This window comes from Cavia porcellus, unplaced genomic scaffold (genome assembly GCF_034190915.1).
Source record: "Cavia porcellus strain 051 isolate PalLab524CR breed Dunkin Hartley unplaced genomic scaffold, mCavPor4.1 scaffold_8, whole genome shotgun sequence".
In the NCBI taxonomy this organism is placed as follows: Eukaryota; Metazoa; Chordata; class Mammalia; order Rodentia; family Caviidae; genus Cavia; species Cavia porcellus.
Window position 1 is genome coordinate 50,339,790 of NW_026947491.1, and position 22,254 is coordinate 50,362,043.

The 22,254-nt window shown below is 42.6% G+C and overlaps 2 protein-coding genes across 4 annotated transcripts in view; both read right to left on the minus strand.

Annotated features, from left to right (window-relative positions):
* LOC100729007 (retinol dehydrogenase 16) overlaps window positions 1–22,254 on the minus strand; it is a 53,574-nt gene that overhangs the window by 26,866 nt on the left and 4,454 nt on the right. The window lies entirely within an intron of this gene.
* LOC100728732 (retinol dehydrogenase 16-like) lies at window positions 480–9,241 on the minus strand. 3 transcript variants are annotated; one of them, XM_013159295.3, is made up of 6 exons: window positions 7,903–9,241; window positions 7,619–7,790; window positions 5,331–5,692; window positions 3,095–3,353; window positions 1,647–1,810; window positions 480–1,053 (listed from the first exon to the last, which is right to left on the minus strand). In XM_013159295.3, exons 2-6 carry the CDS (start codon window positions 7,660–7,662, stop codon window positions 836–838), a joined length of 1,047 nt encoding a protein of 348 aa, XP_013014749.1. In that variant the 5' UTR covers window positions 7,663–7,790; window positions 7,903–9,241; the 3' UTR covers window positions 480–835. The 3 variants fall into 3 exon arrangements, with proteins under 3 accessions (XP_013014749.1, XP_013014750.1, XP_003476217.2); XM_013159296.3 differs by having other exon boundaries at window positions 7,606–9,234; XM_003476169.5 differs by lacking the exons at window positions 7,619–7,790; window positions 7,903–9,241 and having other exon boundaries at window positions 5,331–7,526.

Genomic DNA, 22,254 nt, shown 5'->3' on the forward strand with positions numbered 1-22,254 from the left:
GATTCCCCATTATGTGGCCTTGAAGCCTTATTAAAATTTTCACTTATCAATTGCAGTAACTTTAGAGGGAGGCTTTTTGAGGGAAATAGACCTGTTACCCAGCAAGGAAAATGGAATGCGGTCTGTCCTATCTGACCATCTCCTTGCTTGCCCATTCTTTTCTACTCATTCAAGATCACTTACTTGCAATGTTTGGAAAGGAAACAATTGTCCCTCATTCTATGTCAGGAAGACCTGAGAGCAGGCAGAATCTATCACCCCTCAAGTGACTCCTCTAGTCCTTGACCTCCAAACAACCACCTCTTTCATCCAGGGGTCAGGACTCTACTTCTCCTGCAAAAATGTTTCAAATCACTTGGCATGGCAATTTTTTTAAGTACCGAACGTTATGTTTCATTCTAAAACAAAACTAATGAAAGTAAGCCATGAGTTAAAGACAAATTATCATTGCTGAGACAAATTATACAACACTCACGAGATGGTGAAGGAAACGTTTATTTGGCTCCCAGTTTGTTAAGGTTCAGGCCACAATCAGCTGGTTCTAAGATACAGTGACATGGAAGACATACAATACAGAGAAAAAACAGCTCATGTCTAAATGAATTGGGAATCAGTGGGTGATGCTGAGTCCCTGTTCCTCAATAGAAGTCCTTGACTCTTTCCCTCTCATGTCAGCAGTCTTGAGTAATACCTGAGAAAAATCCTTTGGACATAGAAGGTGGGACAGGTGCCCTAGTGTGTGAAAGCTGCTTGCCTCTACCCACTGCCCTTACCTGACATGTCCCAACCCACACACACTACCCAACTTCCCCAACAATACACCCAAAAGTTGGCTTTACAAGGCTTTTGCTGGCTTTGGAGAGCCCCAGTACATAAGGGCATCCACCAAGAATGAGGGCATGTAGCTCAAGGGGAGGTAAAAGAGCTTGGCATCCCAGCCAGCTGAGTATCGGGTGCGAGGGTGACAGGCAGTCAGCGCATGTTCCATGCAGTCCGTCACCAAGGACAGGTCAGGTTTGCTCCTTTGCTCCACTAATTTAGATGATTTCTGGTCTGTACAGAAAGAAAAATGATCCAGGTTTATTGCCACCTCCCACTTTCCTGCTCTATAATCAATTTAGGGAGATAGTTTTCCCTAATAATGCTTGCTCCCCACATCCAGAACCTATCCAAATCAAACCTACCCTAATTCCCCAGGAACTGGCACAACTCATTCACAACAAACTGCGGTTCCACACTAAGTGACCTTTACCTTTCTTCCTGCAATATCTGGGCTGCATAAATTAAAGGTCGTTTGAACACTGGAAATTATCCAAGCATTGGAAATAATCAGCTACTTGGGCCAGAGGGCCATGAATGTACACCTGTCTCCTGTCTTTTTAAACGTTATCTTCATGGTACTGAGGGGTTCAGATGCAAGGGAATCTCAAGTTTGAATAAGCCAGAAGCCTTCTTTAGGTGACCAGAACCCATTAGACACCAAAGGAATGCTATTCAATATCAACACTTTGTGCAGAAACAGAGTCTGGGGCAGAATTCTCGCTACTGAAGACATTAAATGTATACTAAAGAAGAAAAAAAATGTATACTAAAGAAGAATCCATGACCAAGTTTGCTTCTCTCTCTGTTGTCCACAGCTCACTTACAGGTTTCCAGAAACTTCTCGCCATAGATCTCCTTGACCTCTGAGCTGAGCTGGTTCCACAACTTCTGTAAATCTAGTATGAATCTTTCACTGCTGGTCACATTGGTCTTGAAGAAACCGGGCTCAATAATTGCCACCTTCACTCCAAAATAGGAGAGCTCTCTTCTGCAAGGCACAAGGCAAGGACTTCACTAGTCTTGGAAGGCAAAGCACAAAAAAATTATGTAGCACAACAACATATTAATGTGAGATTGGAATAGGAGGAATTTGGAAGTTTAGGATATATAATGTACAGGAGCTTGGGTTAAAAAGATGGTGATAACATTGTCTCTCTGTATTTGTAAACATTTTTTCAAGCATTGTGCATATGCCAGCCTATTGCTCTCTTCTACCTGTTTTTTTCAAAGGCACCCAATAAAACCTAACTGGTTAGGCAAGGTACACACGTCTATAAACCATCACTTAGGGACTGAGATAGAAGAATCACACCCGGAAGGCTAGTCTAGTCTCCATAGTGATCCATGTCTTAGAACAAACAAACAAACAAACAAAACCACTAGCTATGCTTGTTTCCCTCGTATAGATGAATCTCCAAGCTTTGTCCCAGCCTCCTCTGCTGAAATCAGGCCCAGCCTTAGCTTCTCCTGCCCCAGTAAGCTCCCCAGCCAGCTCTCAGCTGAACACTTGCTACTATCTGCCAGGAAATGTGGCTCAACCTGAATTCAGTCCTAGCAACCCCCAAGTCTGGATTCTTACTGGCCCAAGTGACCAATGACCTAAGTGCCCCTAGGTCATTCAGTCTTTTTCCAGGACGTACCCAGCCAATAACACAAAGACCACCACACCAGTCCAGGTAGGCCTGGAATGCCAGACCCTTCAGAAGCCTACTTGTTTCCACTTGTCCAGCACACTAACACTAACCTTAAAGCTGTTGTTGTAGCCAAAACTGACTTCGGCAAAACTACTCTAAAAAATGGTACTGATGATTCTGTGACACTTTGCCCTCTCAAAAATATACCACAGTTCTAATCTGAAGAACACAACTTACTATTGTGCAAGAAGACATTCGTCATGCAAACAAAAGCCCAGTAAGCATCTGTTGAGTTGGGTAACAAACCTCACGCCAGTTGAGTCAAACAGATCATCTGTCTGGCTCTGGGCCCAAATCATCCCTGTTCCAATTCTACCTCAGAAGTTTTCCATCTGTGAACCTTCCTCCAGTGGAGGAGAAGTTTAACTCAGCTTAGGGTTTTTCTCTACACAAGATATGGAATACTGGCTCCCAAAAAATGATCACTTACACCAAGAGAGGGAAAATGAGAGAGTTTCGTACCCATAGGAAAGGATCAACAAGATAGGTCATTCAGGCTAGGACTCATAAAACCCTGAAATAGGCTACTCCAAAACAATGGGAACAAGAACACCAGCAGCCCCACCCCTGTCCAGTACCTGAGACTGTCTGAGAAGGACTCCACGCCATACTTGGAGATGCAGTAGCCACCACCAAAGGGTGACAACCGCCCCATGACACTGGAGACATTGACCACACGCCCTTGAGCCTTCCTCACTAAAGGCATCAGGCTCAGAGTCACCTCGATCACCCCCACCAGGTTCACGTTGAGTATGTTCATGAAGTCTTGCTTGCTCAGCCACTCACTGGGAGCAGAAGGGAAGGAGATACCAGCATTATTCACCAGGCCCCAGAGTCCTAGGAACAGCGAGAAGATGGGTAAGAAACACTGTGTGTGTCTGTGGTCACAGTTATGGCTCACATTCACCTTGGAGCAATGGAAAAACATTCTCTCCTGGAAAGGAACAAGGATAGAGCACAACACAGTCCAGTATCTGCAAGATTCCGGCTACACGGCTTGCAACTGCTGAATGGCAGACAGACTTAATGCCTTCTTCGGTGTTTCCTTCTTCATGGCCCAGCTCACTGGCTAGGAGTTAGCAGGAAATCACTACACATTTCATCATTATGAAAACAGGAGTTGAAAATATAGTGTGCATTCATTAATCTGGAAACATGAAAATGATGGCTGACTTTATAGCAAATTAGTGTAATCCTGGACACATTTTATTTTTTCATGACCTTTTAAAGTATCTAATTCATATCACACACACACACACACACACACACACACACACACACACACACACACACCAGTTATCAAGGGAAAAGAAACACAAGACTGAGGGAGAAATAGGAAGGGAGAGACAAAGGAAAAGGAAAAACAGAGAAAAGGTAAGACTAACGTGGGTGTAAGTTGCTTGAAAAACAAAGCACTCATGCCCCACTGGAGGAAATTTTCAAGCACTGCTGTGTTTGTCATCACGAAACTGACCTTGAAAACCAAGGCACTGATATTGAACAACCTTAGTGAGCGTGCTCCCAAAACCCACAGGAAGCTTTAGCATGGCACAGGCTTCCTCTTTCCACCCCCATCCCCAATACACAACCCCACACTGTACAACAGAGAACAGCAATCCTCTCCTCAAACTCCAATCCTCATAAAGAAACTGTCCCTCATCCTGCATGGGCCCCACAACACTGATCTTCTGGGGCCACTCTGGACAGCCCCACACCCACCTCTAGGACTAAACACTATTGCCACCCAGGGGCACAGTGCAGCACCAGCAAGTGAACTGTGCAAACAGGGCAAAGGATGCAGCACAAAAATCTGCAACAGATGGCCAGGAGATCTGCCTCCTCGGCTCAGAAACGCACCCTGCTCTTGACAGAAAATGTGTCCTGTTCCTAACATACCTTATTTCAAAAAGCCAATGATAAACCCATTTACGCACATTTCAATAAAGGAGTGCATACAAAGATGACATTAGTAACAAAAACATCACCAACAACTCCAATATCCAACCATTCTGTAGTTTAAATAAGCAGGACTGTGAAGAACCACAGAAAAGTATTAGGTAGCAAAACCGCAGCTCCTCGTTTTTTCAGTGAAAAGACTGCACATGACCTATGCACAAAATGTAGTTCCATGTAGGTCAATATGTGACTAATAGCTCTCTCTGAATGAGGAGATATATCGCTCATGTTGTCATGATTATAGACATTCCTGTGTTTTTGATGACAGTCAAACTTGACATTTATTCTTGCATGAAATAAACCAATGCTCCTTTGCTTCTCAGTAACCATAAACTAAAAGTGACCACAGTGTTTGACTTTCCGAAACGAGTTTTGAATCTCATAACCATTCTGAAAACAGGAAGATCTTGGCTCTGCAGGTGAAGAATGCTGGTGACCCAGTAAAGAACAAGTTACAGTGCTGAGACAGGAGCTCAGCTCCAGCATGTCCCCAGGCACCACACACCCCAGGAAGCCAGTCCCCAGCCCTCCTCCTGAAAGATACCCCATCTCTACTCAGGCATTTAGCATCTAGCAACTTAGAACTTCTGCTTAGAAAGGCAGGCAGAGGACAGAGGAAATCTGGACAGAGAGGACAGATTCCCAGCAGGACCCCTCTCACTCACACTAGTGGGCTCCAAGGGCAACAGGTGACAGAACAGGCTCAAGCTAGCACTGTGGGGAAAGGAAGGAACTTAGCCTTATTTCAAGCACCATCTCCTCAAGATGCCTTTAAATCTCACAAAGGAATACACAGAAGGTGTTCTCTTCACACACAGAGAAGATACCAATGGACACAGACAGGAATCTAGGTGGTACCTCTGTCCCCCACACGCTCCTTCACCCATTCAGCGGCTGCAGCAATGCTCTCTGTCCGGGTGACATCCAAGATCACTGTCTCCAGCCGTTCTGATGTTCGTTTCCTCAGCTGCTCAGCTCCTTCTTCCGTCAGACACGCGGCCAGCACCCTCAAACCTCGCATGTCCAGCTGCCTGGCCAGCAGGTTCCCGAAGCCCGAGTCACAGCCCGTGATGAAGACATACTTGTCATGGAGGTGGCTCACCACCTGTCTCTCCCGGTACCAGCGCACGAGGTAGTACAAACCCACGAGGGCTGCCAGGTACAGCAACATGACTTCACAGAAACCAGAAACAGGCACAGTGCGCAAGATAGAGTCTGGTCTGTTCAGCCAGAAGGAAAAGAGGAAATGAGACCCCAGTCTGTTGTAGAGTGTGGCAGCCTCTAAGTGACCTAGCATGAAATGTAGTTACTGCTTTATCACTGACTTCTGGAACAGTGTTTTTGTGATTCTGCCCCACCTCTCTGCACTTTGCACTGCTTTTGGGTTGTGGTTTCTTTGGACCATTTTTTTTTTTCTTTTTCAGTAGTTTTCACATTTTCTATTTGGGATGTTTCTTTTTGTTTCTTTCCATTCTTTTTTTTTTCCTTGAGGCAAGGTCTCATCATGTAGTTGAGGCTCATCTTGAACTCACTATGTAGCCCAGCCTTGCCTATAACTAATGACAATCGCCCAGCATCACTCTCCCAAATGCTTGGGTTACGGACATGTGACACCTCACCTGGTGGATTGCTTTTGTTTTGTTATACATGGATGCCATTGAACGTCCCATATCCTGCCTCCAAGGAAAACTAGACTAATCAGCAGCCTGTCACTAGTCCATCAATATCTCTCTGCTTTCTTGTGCCTCTGCAAGATCCATGTAACACCCCCATAGCACATGCACCTCTCTGATCAGGTTCCAGGGTCAGACTGTTTCCTCAGGTCAGCATCTTATATCATGGACCTCCTGAACACAGGTAGGTGTTGGCAAACTACACTTATAGGGAGAACAAATATGTAATGAGTTACTTCTTTCAACTCACAATATCTCCTCCAGAAATTAAGACACTTTCACTCCAAATGGAGTGTACTTAGAATGAGAGCTAACTAAAACAGGGAGTTGGAACCCCAAAAGGGAATCTGAAGGCTAAAGCAAATAATGAGGTGAGGAAGTGATGGGGGAGGGAGAGGAATAAATCTTCCAGAGCTCATGGAAGGCTTAACAGAGTGACTTCCATGTACCACATGTCACAGTAATGACATTCACCTACTGAAGAAGGTCTTTACCCAGATAAACAGATGAAATGGACATGACTACAGCCATCTTGGATCACAACCACCATGACTGCTCCAGAATATTTCTAGTGGGTTTTTACTGTGTAATTTCTAGAGATATTATAAGTAGATGAAACTGTTAGAGTGGTCTGAGGAGACCAGGGCTTCACAATGTCCCTGACACTTTGATGCCAGCTTGAGTTAAACCAAGTCCACCTATGCTACCATGAAGCAAATTTTGTGCTAACCCATACATATGTCTCCCTATGTTACCCAAATTCGAAGGATCCAATTAGTTTTGTTGCACCACAGACCCACACTTTGGCTTGTTGAGAAGTCCCCCTGTAGCTACACTCTGTGCAACCCTAGACCTACCTGCCTCTGCTTAGTCATATGGCACCTCAAGACCTATTCTCATACACTAGGACTGAGTTGTTCCAAAAGCCTATAACGTGAGCTGCACCTTCCACTTTGGGGCTTCCCCTGCTGGCTCACAGGTCCAGAATCCAGTCCTCTCTGACTCTGAGGAACTAAAAGCACAAAAGACTCCCTTGAACATTAACCAGAGACAGCAGGACTCCCTGAGTCTTGGTCCAGCCCTGAGTGCCTGAACTATAACCACATCCAGGGTGGACGCATGGCAGAGCTTCCCCTGAAGAGACCAAAGATGAGACTAGAACCTCGACGGGCTCTCAGTGTGACAGAGAGGATTTTACAAGGGCGAGGTCGGATGGTATGCTAGGGGGATGCTAGAAGAGTTGGGAGGAGCAGACAAACCAGAGTTTTATAGCTCTGGCCTGCTCCAATCAACCAAACTCTGAAAAGTAAATAATAGAGTAACAGACCACCTTTCTTTTTTTTTCCCCCCCTCTGGTACCAGGGGTCAAACTCATGACCTTGAATTTGCCAAGCAGGCAGTTACCCCACTGAGCTAAACCTCTGGCCAACAGAACTTTCAATGAGAAATTTCCTACTCACCTCTGAAGCTCACCTTATCCATGACACAAGCCAGAAGAGAGACAACACTGTATCCATTCAATTCTGCCTTAAGAGCTAAGTATTTGTTCTCAGCAAAAAGCTGGCTGGACACCTGGATGGTTTTAGCCTCCTAGTGGTGCCTCTCTCCTGTCAAGAGGAACCAGGCCTACACTCAGGAAAGAGGTCTGCAGTGAAGAAGAGGAAAAAAGAGGAGGCTGTCTTGGTTACTTTTCCCACATTGCTGAGACAAAATATCCACCACCTAAAAGGAAAGCAGGAAAGGTTTACTAAACTCACATTTGTGGAGCTTTCAGTCTATACTCAGTTGAGAAACAACAGTTATTTGTAGTGAGAGAGGCCAAAAGCACCAAGGGCAAAGGGGAGGAGCTAGAGAGAAGATCTTTCTGTCCTTTATGTTGTACATAGGTCACACCCACTTGGATGTAGCACTCACCCATGAGCTCATCATTGGACCAGGAATCAATCACACATTCTACCAGCATGCCCACATGACTGCATGAGGCTTGGGGGACATCTAAACAAAACCATAGCATTCCTCCCCTGGTCCCACAAAAACTCATGCACCGCCCTTATGCAAAAAGTATTTAGTCCATCTCCAAGAGTTGCCAAAGTACTAACAGTTTCAGCATTGCCGACGAGTCCAAGTCCCAAGTCTATTCCAAGGTCTAAAGCAAACTCTTAGCTGTGACCTCTTATACAAATGAAAAGTTAAGCACTTCCAGCATTCAATAGCACAAAATAAAGATTACCTTTCAAAAGAGTACAAATAGGATCACACAAAGGATTGGGAAAAAAGTAAGTCAAAAACCCAACAGAGCAAACATTAAGTCCTGTAGTTCCATATCCAGCAGATCAAATAATCCGATTATGAGCACCAATGGGCGTCAGTGAAATTAAATGGCACACAAAATACAAATACACAACCAGCTAGGAAGTCTGTGCCAGTAGATGAAAGGCTGGTGCCAGCAGGCTGAGGTATCTGCATTACAGCCAAGAAGCAATGTTCAAAGTAAGGGCCAGAGCCCCCCAAAAAAGTACCACAGCCATCCTCAGTGACAATGAGGTCCTGTGGTCCTATAACAATGAGAACATCTAAATTTGTATCAGGAAGCCAGCGTGACAAGCTTCTTCTAGAGATTGAACAGCACAACTTCTTCCCCTCTGGAGCCAGGAAACAACACTCAAATTAAGGTTCAGAGCTCCCGTAAAGTGAACCACAGCCATTCGCAGCAACAACAAGCTCCCAAGTTCCTCTGACAATGAGAATATCCAAGTTCATATCAGGAAAGAAGTTCGACAAGCTCCTCCATGAGCAATGGCAACAGGAGAACCAACAACACTACTTCTTCCGCTCTGGTTTTCCTTTTCATATTGTTGGCAACAATCCTCAGGTTGGCCATCCACACCTGGCATCACACTGATTCAGTTCCGCCAGTTGTTACAAGCTGACCACTGGTTGTCAATCCACCACAGGGGCCTCTGCAGAGATCTAGAATGATGACTCAGATTGCTCTACATGAAGTTTCCTTTTAAGACCATTGCCATTCAGTCATAACAAAGCTGACACCCTTGAGTCATTTGAGGTCCTGGATTCAGTTGAGGTGGACCCCACTCTCATGGAGTACAGCATAGCTGATAGGGACTTGTCATCTCACAATACTATTGCCTTCCGGAGAGAATTTCTAGGGGATTCCAAACCGTGTGAACACCTGATCCACGAGACTACAAAGTGAGTCAGTGATTTTAATTTTCCTTCAGTGTGTTCAGTGTGTGAGTGTGCTTCCTGGGGAGGGTGTTGTCTGTGAGTGGGCATGTAAAGATGACTCTAAAATCCAGGAGGCTTTGCCTAGCGTTTCGCCCTCTGGTGGTAAGGAAGTGGGGCTGCAGCATGAGTGAGCTGGGAGCAGCTGCCCTGGGTGGACCACACTCTCACCTCAGCCCTGCTGCCCACCATTGCTGCTACCCCTGACCTTCTGAGCCCCATCAGTAGGGCACGAGACAGGCCCCTATGCGCACACGACCTGCAAAGAGGGGTCAGGTTATATCTTCTGTTCACAGGCAAAAGATCTGCCCTGGGAAGGCCCAAAGGTCAGGGTGGAAGAAAGTCTGCAGCAGTGGGAAGAAGGATCTGTTCCAGGAGCTGAGTGGTCTGCACTAGAGCCCGGAAGCCAGGCTCAAAGCACTTAACAGACTGAGACACGCACCTCCCCTCCCCATTCTAATCAAGTTAGACTCTTCAGACTGAAATGAGTGAAGCTTGCCTACTTAATACACCCAAGTGTGGGGAGTCTGGAGTGTGGAGAGGAGGAAAGGAAAGCTTTTCACTTGTTGTGGGACAATTCCCAATCCAAGCCAAACCAAACCAGACCTAAGCAAACCAAACTGAAAGGAAGATTCTCTGCACCGAAGAAATAAGAGGGCAGCATTTAATCTTTACACCAGCACACTGTTAGATCTTCACACTACTGAGCTCTTGCGGGATAATTTCTCAACCGCAACAGTGCTGAATTTAGGAAGAGTTTAGTTTATACAGAATTTAGAAAGGGGAGGTACAAAGCAAGAGACAAAACATACATAATTAGATACATAGATTGAGTCATATATTGACAGGCAGGCTAGTCTTAAAACAAAAGAATTGTTTATCATAACATAGAAATACTCAGGAAACAAGGGCAGGGAACTCTTACACAGTTAGGGGACCCTTACACAATGAGCACAGTTAAGGGCATTACCATTATATAGGAAGATTCTAGAGCGGGGCCTTTGAATTAGCCCAGGGTGCCTGAAGGTATAGACAATTACTCTGACTCAGTGCTCATCAGAGGTGTGCAGCTGGCTGTAGACACTGTCAGGGTCAATTGAAATCAGGACAAACAGCAGAACACAAACTTAGTCAGAGACTTCTACTTGATCATAAAATATCTATAAGCAGCATCTTATAAATGTGTTCTTGCCGGGAGAACATGGCGGACAGACAACAGCAACTACCGGAGGCTCTCTGAAAGGCTCGGCTCAGAGGCCAGGAATGATGCGGACTAAGGAGACATGAACCAGTAGAGATATGCTCTGCTGACTCAGGAACGAACTGGGCTGAGAGAAACCAACTTAGAATACAGTCCTGGCGCTAAAATAGGAACAGAAAAGACTCGGTGTGGAGGCTCAACCCCGCGCCATTGGAAACCGCAATTTGGGTTTCCCACTGCCCGGCGGCTGGCTGCCTCCACAAGCGGCTCAGCAAGGAGAGATGCGCAGAAGCTCTGGGAACGGGAGTCTGAGAACAGAGTCGAAAACAGGACGGACAAAGAGGCGTACACGAAAACTGACTGGTGGCGAGGTGAGTGAGAGAAACTGACCCCCTACCACAGTTTGACTCCAGTGGAGGACTTTCTGGGCTCAGGCAGTCCTGTAAGAGCAGGGCGCAGTGGCGACTCCAGTCACACATTCCCCTCTCTGACGGGATTGGTGAAAAGTGCCTGGCCTGCGTGACGCTGCTGGTGGACTCGGTAGGCTGGCCTAATCCAGATCCCAGAGCCTGACGGTGGCCCGGAGGAGCGACTGACTCCCGCGTAGGCTGCCTCCTCCGCAACTCCCTGGTGCGCAGCGGTGGGCAGGAACAACTAGCCAGCGCAATTTGATCAGGCTGTGGCTGACAGGCAGGGAAGCCAGGCCTCCTATGTAAGCTTGCATTTTATAAGGAACAGAAAATATGGGGAAGGGAAGCAACAAGAAAGGCTCCTCGGCCCCCAATTCTGAGAAACAGGCAATAGTGGACACGGCACCAATATACATTAAGCGCCATATAGAGAGCCTCATAGACCAATTCAGGAATGAAGTTATCAATGACCTGAAGCTAGAAGTATGCAGAATAGTTAGAGAAATGCTAAGCACCACCCAGGAAAAAACAGATGGTGGAATGGAAGAACAGAAAAAGAGGAGAGAATTGCTTGATGGAGAAAACAGAGAAAGCATTGAATATGTGAAGCAGGTTCAAAGGGACTATCAAGAAATTAAGAAGTCTATCCAAGACTGGCATAACAGCTTGAAAGAAACTAAGGACAGACTATCTGAACTGGAGGGCAGACTTGTAATATGGGAGAATGAAATGAAAAACTTCTTAAAAATAACAAAGAAACAAACAGCAATAATACAAAGACAAGAAGATGATAAGAGGAGCCATAACTTAAGGATTAAGAACATAAAAGAAGAAGTAGGGACACAAACAAGTGAACTACAAAAGCTACTCACAGAAATAATCCAGGAGAATTTTCCTAATTTAGCAAAAGGTAAAGATACTCAGATGTATGAGGCATACAGGACCCCAGCTACCTACAACACTAACAGAGAAACACCCAGGCATATAATAATAAAAATTCCAGAAATTCAATACAAGAACAGAATATTAAAAGCTGTCAGAGACAAGAAACAGACCACTTACAAGGGAACACCCATCAGAATTACAGCAGATTTCTCTGCACAAACCATCAAATCACGAAGAGCATGGGGGGAAATAATTCAAGCTTTGAAAGATAATAATCTCCAGCCAAGATTGAGATATCCTGCACAACTGTCCCTGGAAATTGATGGAAAAACGAGGTGCTTCCAGGATAAAGAGGAACTGGGGGAATTTGCAACCACCAATTCAACCCTACAGAAAGTATTGCAGGATATTCTAAAAAAAGAAAAATACAAAGAACCCAGAAATAGTGGCAGGGAGGCCACAACGAATGGAGCAGAGAACTAAATGAAGAAGACGAACTGACAGCTACTGACAGAAAAAGAGCTCAACAGAAATGAGACAGAGAAGATTGGATGATAGGAACAGCTATTTTGGAGAAAATGACATCTTAATAGGTAATACTGATTTAGTACCATCTTGTTTTGAAGTCTCATCTAGCTTTTGTTCTTCTGTCTCCAATGGTCTAAACAGGTTGTATCTTATTGGATTTTATTATGTACGATAGTATAAGCAAAAACCTTTTAAAGACAAGGAGATTATACAGAGACCATTGTTCATTTTCTGTTAGTCGATTCTAAATACTCTATAATGCTGTCATTCTCTTAAATGGTTTTACATTGTTTCGATATACTTAATGCTACAGTATACGAAGTTGTACTCAAGGACTTCAAGGAAAGAGTCAATATGGTAACTACTTTTGGGTCGGAATTATCTGGTGGTGAAACAGTATTCTGCTTAAATGGTTATGTTTTGATTTGCCCTGTTTCGTTGTTATGCCCTCTTTTTCTTCTCAATCTCCACTCCATTATTTACTTTTTCATTTTTATCCGTTTAATTAAAGGGAAAAAATAGCAGGATATAATATAGTAACCCACTTTGACTTTCTATTATCTCGATTTGAAGCCCTGTATTACTCTCACCATCTTGTTTTTGACTGAGGTTCCTCTATTCTGTTTTACTGGATAGTATCAGGTTCAAAAGTTTAGGCATCAGCTGAGAAGATAATGAGATTCATTATAACGCCCATTCTCGTTGACTTTTATCTACTTTTGAAGACCTACAATGTCTCCAATGTTTTGGTTTTGTCGGTTTTGTTCTTTACTGTTTTGTTCATTGTATTACAACTAATGATATAGGCAATTCTATTAGAGATAGCGGGAGGCATTATGGTAACCATTGTTGATCACCTTGTATTATGTTTTTATATTATCTATTTTGTCCACCCTTTTGACTTGACCAATTCTGTTCTGTTATGTCACATTTGGTTTTACTCTCTTCCAAAAAAGCAATAAGAACCGTGGGAGCAATGAAACCCAAAATGTGTAATAATCATTGTACAAAAGAGAGGAAAAGAAAGTGCTCTAAACTATATAACTGCATGTATATTTACGTGTATAAGATAGAAAATGATATCACAGAGTTTTATTGGATCATTGAACAGAACTGTTTGCAGTATCATTGTTGGAATGTCCACTCTACAAGCTTTAATTTTGTGACTTGAACAATTATTTCTAAGATGGCAATATGTAATCCATTAACTAGTGATTTCCTACTGTGCATTTTTTTCTTCTGTAAATCTGTATAACTTGTACCCCTTCACTGTTTTTTTTTCTTTTCTCCTTAAATTAAAAAAAAAAAAATTAAAAATAAATAAATAAATAAATGTGTTCTTACATTATAATTCTGCCCACAACGCGCTTTCACCTTATAATACAGTTTTCTCTCCAGCCTCTCTCCCTTTTTTGTGGTCGGCTGTGAGAGTGCCCAGGCATGAATTGTCCGCACTTCTGTAACCTGCTCTGCACATGAGCCATGACAGAATATTGCACCTTACTCTTACAGGAGAAATCAAATACCAAGATAGTACTATATATGTAATAAATAGCAAAACATAAATACATGTATGCAGTGCTCATTGTCCAAATAAATGTGAAAATAAGTAGAAGAAGAAATTGAATCCTATGAAACTGAACAAAGTGATGTACAAAACGGGCTAAAAGCTTTTTCTTGGATAAAACAAACCACAGTTTTTCCCTTCCATCACACATTGCTAAGCTGTTGCTTTAGAGAAGCACAAAGTGAATACACTGGTGTGAATGTCATTCGCTGCTTTTGCTTGTGTTTGTAATGAGAGTCAATAGTCCATCTATTCGTTGTCCATCACCACATTCTTCTCAAAAAAACTATGGGAGTAAAGATTTCTTTTGCTCTACCAACTGTTACAGTGCATAATCTGTTTAAAATATATGTGTTTATTTCATTCCGAGCAGAGGCTGTAGGTTTCTACAAAAAGTCAAGTATCTATTTCCTAACCTGTCATTTGTAGCAAAGTCTTCTTTATAGCCTCTTACCATTCTGCTTGAATATCAGGTGAAAGACTTAATTCTGAGTGTGTTAAAAGTGGTATTAAACACAATGTGTCATTAAGTTTAATGCTGCTTTTTTAAATAGTTTTTTCAAAAGCCAACCTATGTACTATATTTCTTCCAGATAATTTTTTATTTCCTAAAGTACACTGAGGTGATCTAGAACACAGGGTGTATCTTTTGGTGATTTCTGCATTGAACAGCACTGACAGCTACACCTGAAAGGTCCTACTGTTAAAGGGCTCTGGGGGCTCTTTTCCCATTCCTCAAAACAGGGCAGAAATTATAGGTTTTTGTTCTGTGAAATAAAGTTGGTTTATAGCAGAGAAACTTAAATATTTGGTATTGGCTGAGAAGCCTTACAGATTACAAGATAAAAGAAAAAACCTGAAGAAGAAAAGCTTCCTTTAATGCTTCTTAAGTAACACTTAGATATCTAGCATGAATGTACATTTTGAAACTTTCAGGATGGGACTTAATGGGAAGAGGAAAAGGAAGTTGAAAGGGGTAGAAAAAAGCTTTAATTTAGAAAGAAAAAAGTTTGAGTAAGAAAATTAATTTGATTAAACATACTTTATTTGATTGACTACTTTAAATCAGTTGTTAAGCTGCAGTTGAGTTGCTCAGGGGAGAATGTCGGTAAGCCACACAGGAGAACGCTGTGAAGCACTTGCCAGTTGTACTTTATGGAGCTTATTTCATGCTGTAACATACTGTACTGTGCATAGGAGGTATCCTAGCTTCTCCTTATTTGAATGTTTATTACATACGATGATATTAGAAATGCTTTGTAATGGAAAGGCCACTTATACTCCTAGAGCAGATTGCATTTTATACAACCTTTTTTCCTGAATGAACAGCAATAAATACATGGAAAAAATTCAGGAAGCTTCACACTAAATAAAAGTTGTTGCTCTACTCTTTAAATGAACTGTACTGAACCAATCAGAGACTGGGCTCTGCTCAAGGCTTCTTTTTGGTCTTCCTTGTTTCTTCAACATTCCCAGGCCTGAACCAAAACTCCATATAAGTTTTTCAATGTATGGCTCTCAAAAATTACCTGGAATCCCATTAATTTGTACTTTACATTTTAGCAAACAGTAGGCACTGTCAGTCCTATGTTATGAACATAACAAAGGGTTTGTTCTTCCTAGAAACCTAAAGATCATACGCATGACTCATTCATGTGGGCCTTCACCATGCACTGCTTTAAGAAATTGGGGATCTAAGCACAGACACCAACAGGTATTAAGCAAACAAAGAGATTTAGCATCTCCACTCTTTTCTTGCACATTCAACTGTCTACTTCTGTGAATTTGATCTTAAGATGTTTGGAAAGGAAATAACTGTTCCTCAGTTTGAAGCAGAAAAGCCTGAGAAAGGACAGATATAATTCAACTTGTACTGTCTCCCCATTCCACAAGTCATCCTTCTCTTTGCTCAGATTTCGTGATGGTACCTGACTCTTACCACCACACCTCAGGTCCAGGCAATGTTTAAAATCATGGAGCATAGGTGATCTCTTCAAGCACCAAAATCTTTCTATTCTAAAAGAAAAGAAATCAAAAGGAAGCTATGATTTCAAGATGAACGAAGAAATTGGTTGGTATGTCCTCTGCCAGGATCCCTGTAGAGGAACCTTTCTCCCAAAAAATAGCTAAGGTACAAGGGCATAGACTGGTGCTTCTTACCCACCCCCCCCATCCCAACAATCCATAACCCAGGCCATTTCTATGCTGTGGGGAGGCAGATAGTAGCCATGACTGATGAATAACATCAGGAGGAACACAAAGGGAAAATGAGGTGTGGGCTCTGAGTTCTCCCACATGATCTCAGCCACCCCAGGTGTGTAGAGCCCTCAAAGTCAGCCATGTTGCTCGGAGCCATCAGCAAATGTCTCAGTCAACTGGGCATCAGTGATTGATGCAGAGTCCCTCTTCCTCCTTAGAAGTCCTTAACACGTTCCCTCTCACTTCAACAGTCTTGAGTAATATCTGAGAAAAAGTCTTTGCACCAAAGAGGTGGGATAGTGCCCTGGTATGTGAGAGCTGATATTCTCCACCCACTGCCCTTCCCTGATATGACCCAACCCATATACACTACCTATCTTCTCCAACCGCACACCCAAAAGATGGCACTACAGGGCTTTCGCTGGCTTTGGGAAGGCCAAGTACACAATGAAATCCACCAAAAATGTGGATATGTAGCACACTGGGAGGTAAAAGAGCTTGGCATTCCAACCAGGTGAGTACCAGATTCAAAGGTGAAAGGCAGTCAGCTCATGTTCCATGCAATCCATGACTGAAGACAGTTCTGATTTCCACACTTTCTCTAATAATTGTTGATAATGGAGGTCTCTGGAAAATGAGAAATAATCCAGATATATTTCTACCTCCCAACATTCTTGCTCTAGGACCAACATAGGGAAAAAAATTTCCCTAAAAATTCAGGATCCCCAACCTCAGAAACTTTGCCTACTCAAATGTATGCTAATGTCCCAGGAATTACCACAACTCATTTATAACAAACTAAGGTTCCACACTGAGCCACCTCCACCTCTTTTCCTGGAGTATCTGAGCTGCATAAGTTGAAGATCTTTTAAGCACTGGAAATTCTCTAAGCTTGTGGATTAAGCTGCTTCTCACCCCAGACGGCCATGAGGACACACATGTCTCCTCTCTGCCTTAATTTTATCCTCATAATAATAATGAGCTTAGATGAAAGACTGCCCTAAGTTCCAATAAGCCAGAATCCTTTCTTAGGTAAGCAGAATCCGTGTGGCACCAAGTAACTAAATGTCTTCACTTGCTGCACAAACAAGAGCTTGGGGAAACCTCATGTGTGCTTCTCTCCTTATCATCCAAAAATCACTTACAGGATTCCAGAAACTTCTCGCCATAAATCTTGACCTCTGAGCTGGCCTGGTCTCACACCTTCTTCAAACTTGCAAGAATGTTTCAGTACTATTCCCATTGGTCTTCAAGTAACCAAGCTCGATTAGAGCCACATTCACCGCAAAATAGGAGAGCTCTTTCCTGCAAGGCACAGGCAGCAGGCAAAGACATCAGCAGTCTCAAAAGGCAAAGCACAGTTAAATACCAGTAACAATACTTTCATGTAAGATTCGGATAGGGGAATTGGGAAGTTTAGGATTTGTAATGTGCAGCAGCAGGTCTCAAAATGATGGTGATGTCATTGTGTTTCTGTGAGTGGACCTTGATAGAAGTGTTCTGCTTATACCAGGGTCATGCAGGTCTAAATCCTACCTGTTCATGAAAACCTATCTACCATTAGATACTGAGCACGCACACATAAACTGCCACTTCTGAGGTTTAGGTGGGAGGATAAAGACTAAAGAATAGTCTGGGCTATAGTTTAGACCCTGTACCAAAAACAAAAGCAAAAATGTACTACCTACTCCCCTTCCCTTCTTTTGCAATGGATCTCCAGGCTCAGGCCAAGTCACCTCCTCTATAATCAAGCCCATGCTTGCCCTCTCCTGCCCCAGGAAGCTCCCCAGCTGCTCTGTCATCTAGGGAATATGGCTCAGCTTACATTTCTTTCTAGTAACCCATAGTCTGAGACACCTCTGCATTGGTAAAGGTGACTCCTGGAATTCATTCATTTCCAGGGGGCATCCTGCCGACAGGATGTAGTCCACACCAGTCCAGAGCCACAGTCCCTACACAAGCCTACAGGTGCCCACCTGCCCAGCACACCTACACAAACCTTGCAGCTGCCATGGTCAAAAAGGCCAACTTGGGGAAAATGACTCTAAGAGATGGAACTGATGATTCTGTGTCTCTTCTCCCTTCTTCCCTTGATGGAAAAACAAGGTGCTTCCAGGATAAAGAGAAACTAGGGGACTATGCAATCACCGATTCAACCCTGCAGAGAATACTGCAGGATATTCTAAAAAAGAAAAATATGAAGAATCCAGAAATAGTGGCAGAGAGGCCACAATGAATGGAGCAGAAAACAAAATGAAGAAGACAAACTGACAACTAATGACAGAAAAAGAGCTCAACAGAAATGAGGCAGAGAAGATTGGATGATAGGAACAGCTATTTTGGAGAAAACCATGTCATAATAGGTAACGCTGATTTAATATCATCTTGTTTTGAAGTCCCATCAAGCTTTTGTTCTTCTGTCTCCATAGGTCTTAACACGTTGTATCTTATTGGATTTTATTATATGTAATAGTATAAACAAAAACTTTTATAAACAAGGAGATTATACAGAAACCATTGTTCATTTTCTGTTAGCTGATTCTAAATACCCTGTAATACTGTCATTCTCTTGAATGGTTTTACATTGTTTTGATATATTTGATGCTACAGTTTATGAAGTTATACTCAAAAGATTTCAAGGAAAGAGACAATATGATAACTACTTATATGTGGGGATTATCTTGTGGTGAAACACTATTTTGCTTAAATGGTTATGTTTTGATCTGCGCTGTTTTGTTGTTATGCCCTCTTTTATCTCAATCTCCATTTTATTATTTTTTTTATATTTATCCTTTTAATTAAGGGAAAAATAAATTTAAAAATAGCAGGATATATTATAGTAACCCACTTTGATTTTCTATTAACTTGATTTGAAGCCCTGTATTGCTCTCACCATCTTGTTTTGACTGATGTTCCTCTATTCTGTTTTGCTTGATAGTACCAGGTTTGAAAGTTTAGGCAACAGCTGTGAAGATAGTGGGATTCATTATGATGCCCATTCTGGCTGAGTAATCTACTTTTGAAGACCTGTAATGTCTCCAATGTTTTGGTTCTGTTGGTTTCATTCTTTACTGTTTTGTTCAATTTTATTATAACTGATGATATAGGCAATTCTATTGGAGATAGCAGGAGGGATTATGGACAGTTCCTGAGAACATGGCGGACAGACAACAGCAACTACCGGAGGCTCTCTGAAAGGCTCGGCTCAGAGGCCAGGAATGATGCGGACTAAGGAGATACGAACCAGTAGAGATATGCTCTGCTGACTCAGGAACGAACTGGGCTGAGAGAATCTAACTTAGAATACAGTCCTGGCGCTAAAATAGGAACAGAAAAATCTCGGTGTGGAGGCTCGACCCCGCGCCATTGGAAACCGCGGTTTGGAGTTCCCGCCGCCCGGCGGCTGGCTGCCTCCACAGCGGCTCGGCAAGGAGAGACGCGCCGAGCTCTGGGAACAGGAGTCTGCGAACGGAGTCGGAAACAGGACGGACAAGGAGGAAAACTGACTGGTGGCGAGGTGAGCAAGAAACTGATCCCCTACCACAGTTTGACTCCAGCGGAGGTTTTTCTGGGCTCGGGCAGTCCTGTAAGAGCAGGGCACCGTGACAACTCCAGCCGCACATTCCCCTCTTCGACGGGATTGGTGAAAGGTGCCTGGCCTGAGTGACGCTGCTGGCGGACTCCCTAGGCTGGCCTAACCCAGATCCCAGAGCCTGACGGTGGCCTGGAGGAGCGACCGACTCCCACGTAGGCTGCCTCCTCCGCAACTCCCTGGTGCGCAGCGGTGGGCGGGAACAACTAGCCAGCGCAATTTGATCAGGCTGTGGCTGACAGACAGGGAAGCCGGGCCTCCTATGTAAGATTGCATTTTATAAGGAACAGAAAATATGGGGAAGGGAAGCAACAAAAAAGGCTCCTCGGCCCCCAATCCTGAGAAACAGGCAATAGTGGACACCGCACCAATATACATTAAGCGCCATCTAGAGAGCCTCATAGACCAATTCAGGAATGAAGTTATCAATGACCTGAAGCTAGAAGTATGCAGAATAGTTAGAGAAATGCTAAGCACCACCCAGGAAAAAACAGATGGTGGAATGGAAGAACAGAAAAAGAGGAGAGAATTGCTTGATGGAGAAAACAGAGAAAGCATTGAATATGTGAAGCAGGTTCAAAGGGACTATCAAGAAATTAAGAAGTCTATCCAAGACTGGCATAACAGCTTGAAAGAAACTAAGGACAGACTATCTGAACTGGAGGGCAGACTTGTAATATGGGAGAATGAAATGAAAAACTTCTTAAAAATAACAAAGAAACACACAGCAATAATACAAAGACAAGAAGATGATAAGAGGAGCCATAACTTAAGGATTAAGAACATAAAAGAAGAAGTAGGGACACAAACAAGTGAACTACAAAAGCTACTCACAGAAATAATCCAGGAGAATTTTCCTAATTTAGCAAAAGGTAAAGATACTCAGATGTATGAGGCATACAGGACCCCAGCTACCTACAACACTAACAGAGAAACACCCAGGCATATAATAATAAAAATTCCAGAAATTCAATACAAGAACAGAATATTAAAAGCTGTCAGAGACAAGAAACAGACCACTTACAAGGGAATACCCATCAGAATTACAGCAGATTTCTCTTCACAAACCATCAAATCACGAAGAGCATGGGGAGAAATAATTCAAGCTTTGAAAGATAATAATCTCCAGCCAAGATTGAGATATCCTGCACAACTGTCCCTGGAAATTGATGGAAAAACGAGGTGCTTCCAGGATAAAGAGGAACTGGGGGAATTTGCAACCACCAATTCAATCCTACAGAAAGTATTGCAGGATATTCTAAAAAAAGAAAAATACAAAGAACCCAGAAATAGTGGCGGGGAGGCCACAACGAATGGAGCAGAGAACAAAATGAAGAAGACAAACTGACAGCTACTGACAGAAAAAGAGCTCAACAGAAATGAGACAGAGAAGATTGGATGATAGGAACAGCTTTTTTTGGAGAAAATGACATCTTAATAGGTAATGCTGATTTAGTACCATCTTGTTTTGAAGTCTCATCTAGCTTTTGTTCTTCTGTCTCCAATGGTCTAAACAGGTTGTATCTTACTGGATTTTGTTATGTACGATAGTATAAGCAAAAACCTTTTAAAGACAAGGAGATTATACAGAGACCATTGTTCATTTTCTGTTAGTCGATTCTAAATACTCTATAATGCTGTCATTCTCTTAAATGGTTTTACATTGTTTTGATATACTTAATGCTACAGTATATGAAGTTGTACTCAAGGACTTCAGGGAGGGAGTCAATATGGTAACTATTTTTGGGTCAGGATTATCTGGTGGTGAAACACTATTCTGCTTAAATGGTTATGTTTTGATCTGCCCTGTTTCGCTGTTATGCCCTCTTTTTTCTCAATCTCCACTCCATTATTTACTTTTTAATTTTTATCCATTTAATTAAAGGGAAAAATATAGCAGGATATAATATAGTAACCCACTTTGACTTTCTATTATCTCGATTTGAAGCCCTGTATTACTCTCACCATCTTGTTTTTGACTGAGGTTCCTCTATTCTGTTTTGCTGGATAGTATCAGGTTCGAAAGTTTAGGCATCAGCTGAGAAGATAATGAGATTCATTATAACGCCCATTCTCGTTGACTTTTATCTACTTTTGAAGACCTACAATATCTCCAATGTTTTGGTTTTGTCGGTTTTATTCTTTACGGTTTTGTTCAATTGTATTACAACTAATGATATAGGCAATTCTATTAGAAATAGCGGGAGGCATTATGGTAACCATTGTTGATCACCTTGTATTATGTTTTTATATTATCTATTATGTCCATCCTTTTGACTTGACCAATTCTGTTCTGTTATGTCACATTTGGTTTTACTCTCTTCCAAAAAAGCAATAAGAACCGTGGGAGCAATGAAACCCAAAATGTGTAATAGTCATTGTACAAAAGAGAGGAAAAGAAAGTGCTCTAAACTATATAACTGCATGTATATTTAAATGTATAAGATAGAAAATGATATCACAGAGTTTTATTGGATCATTGAA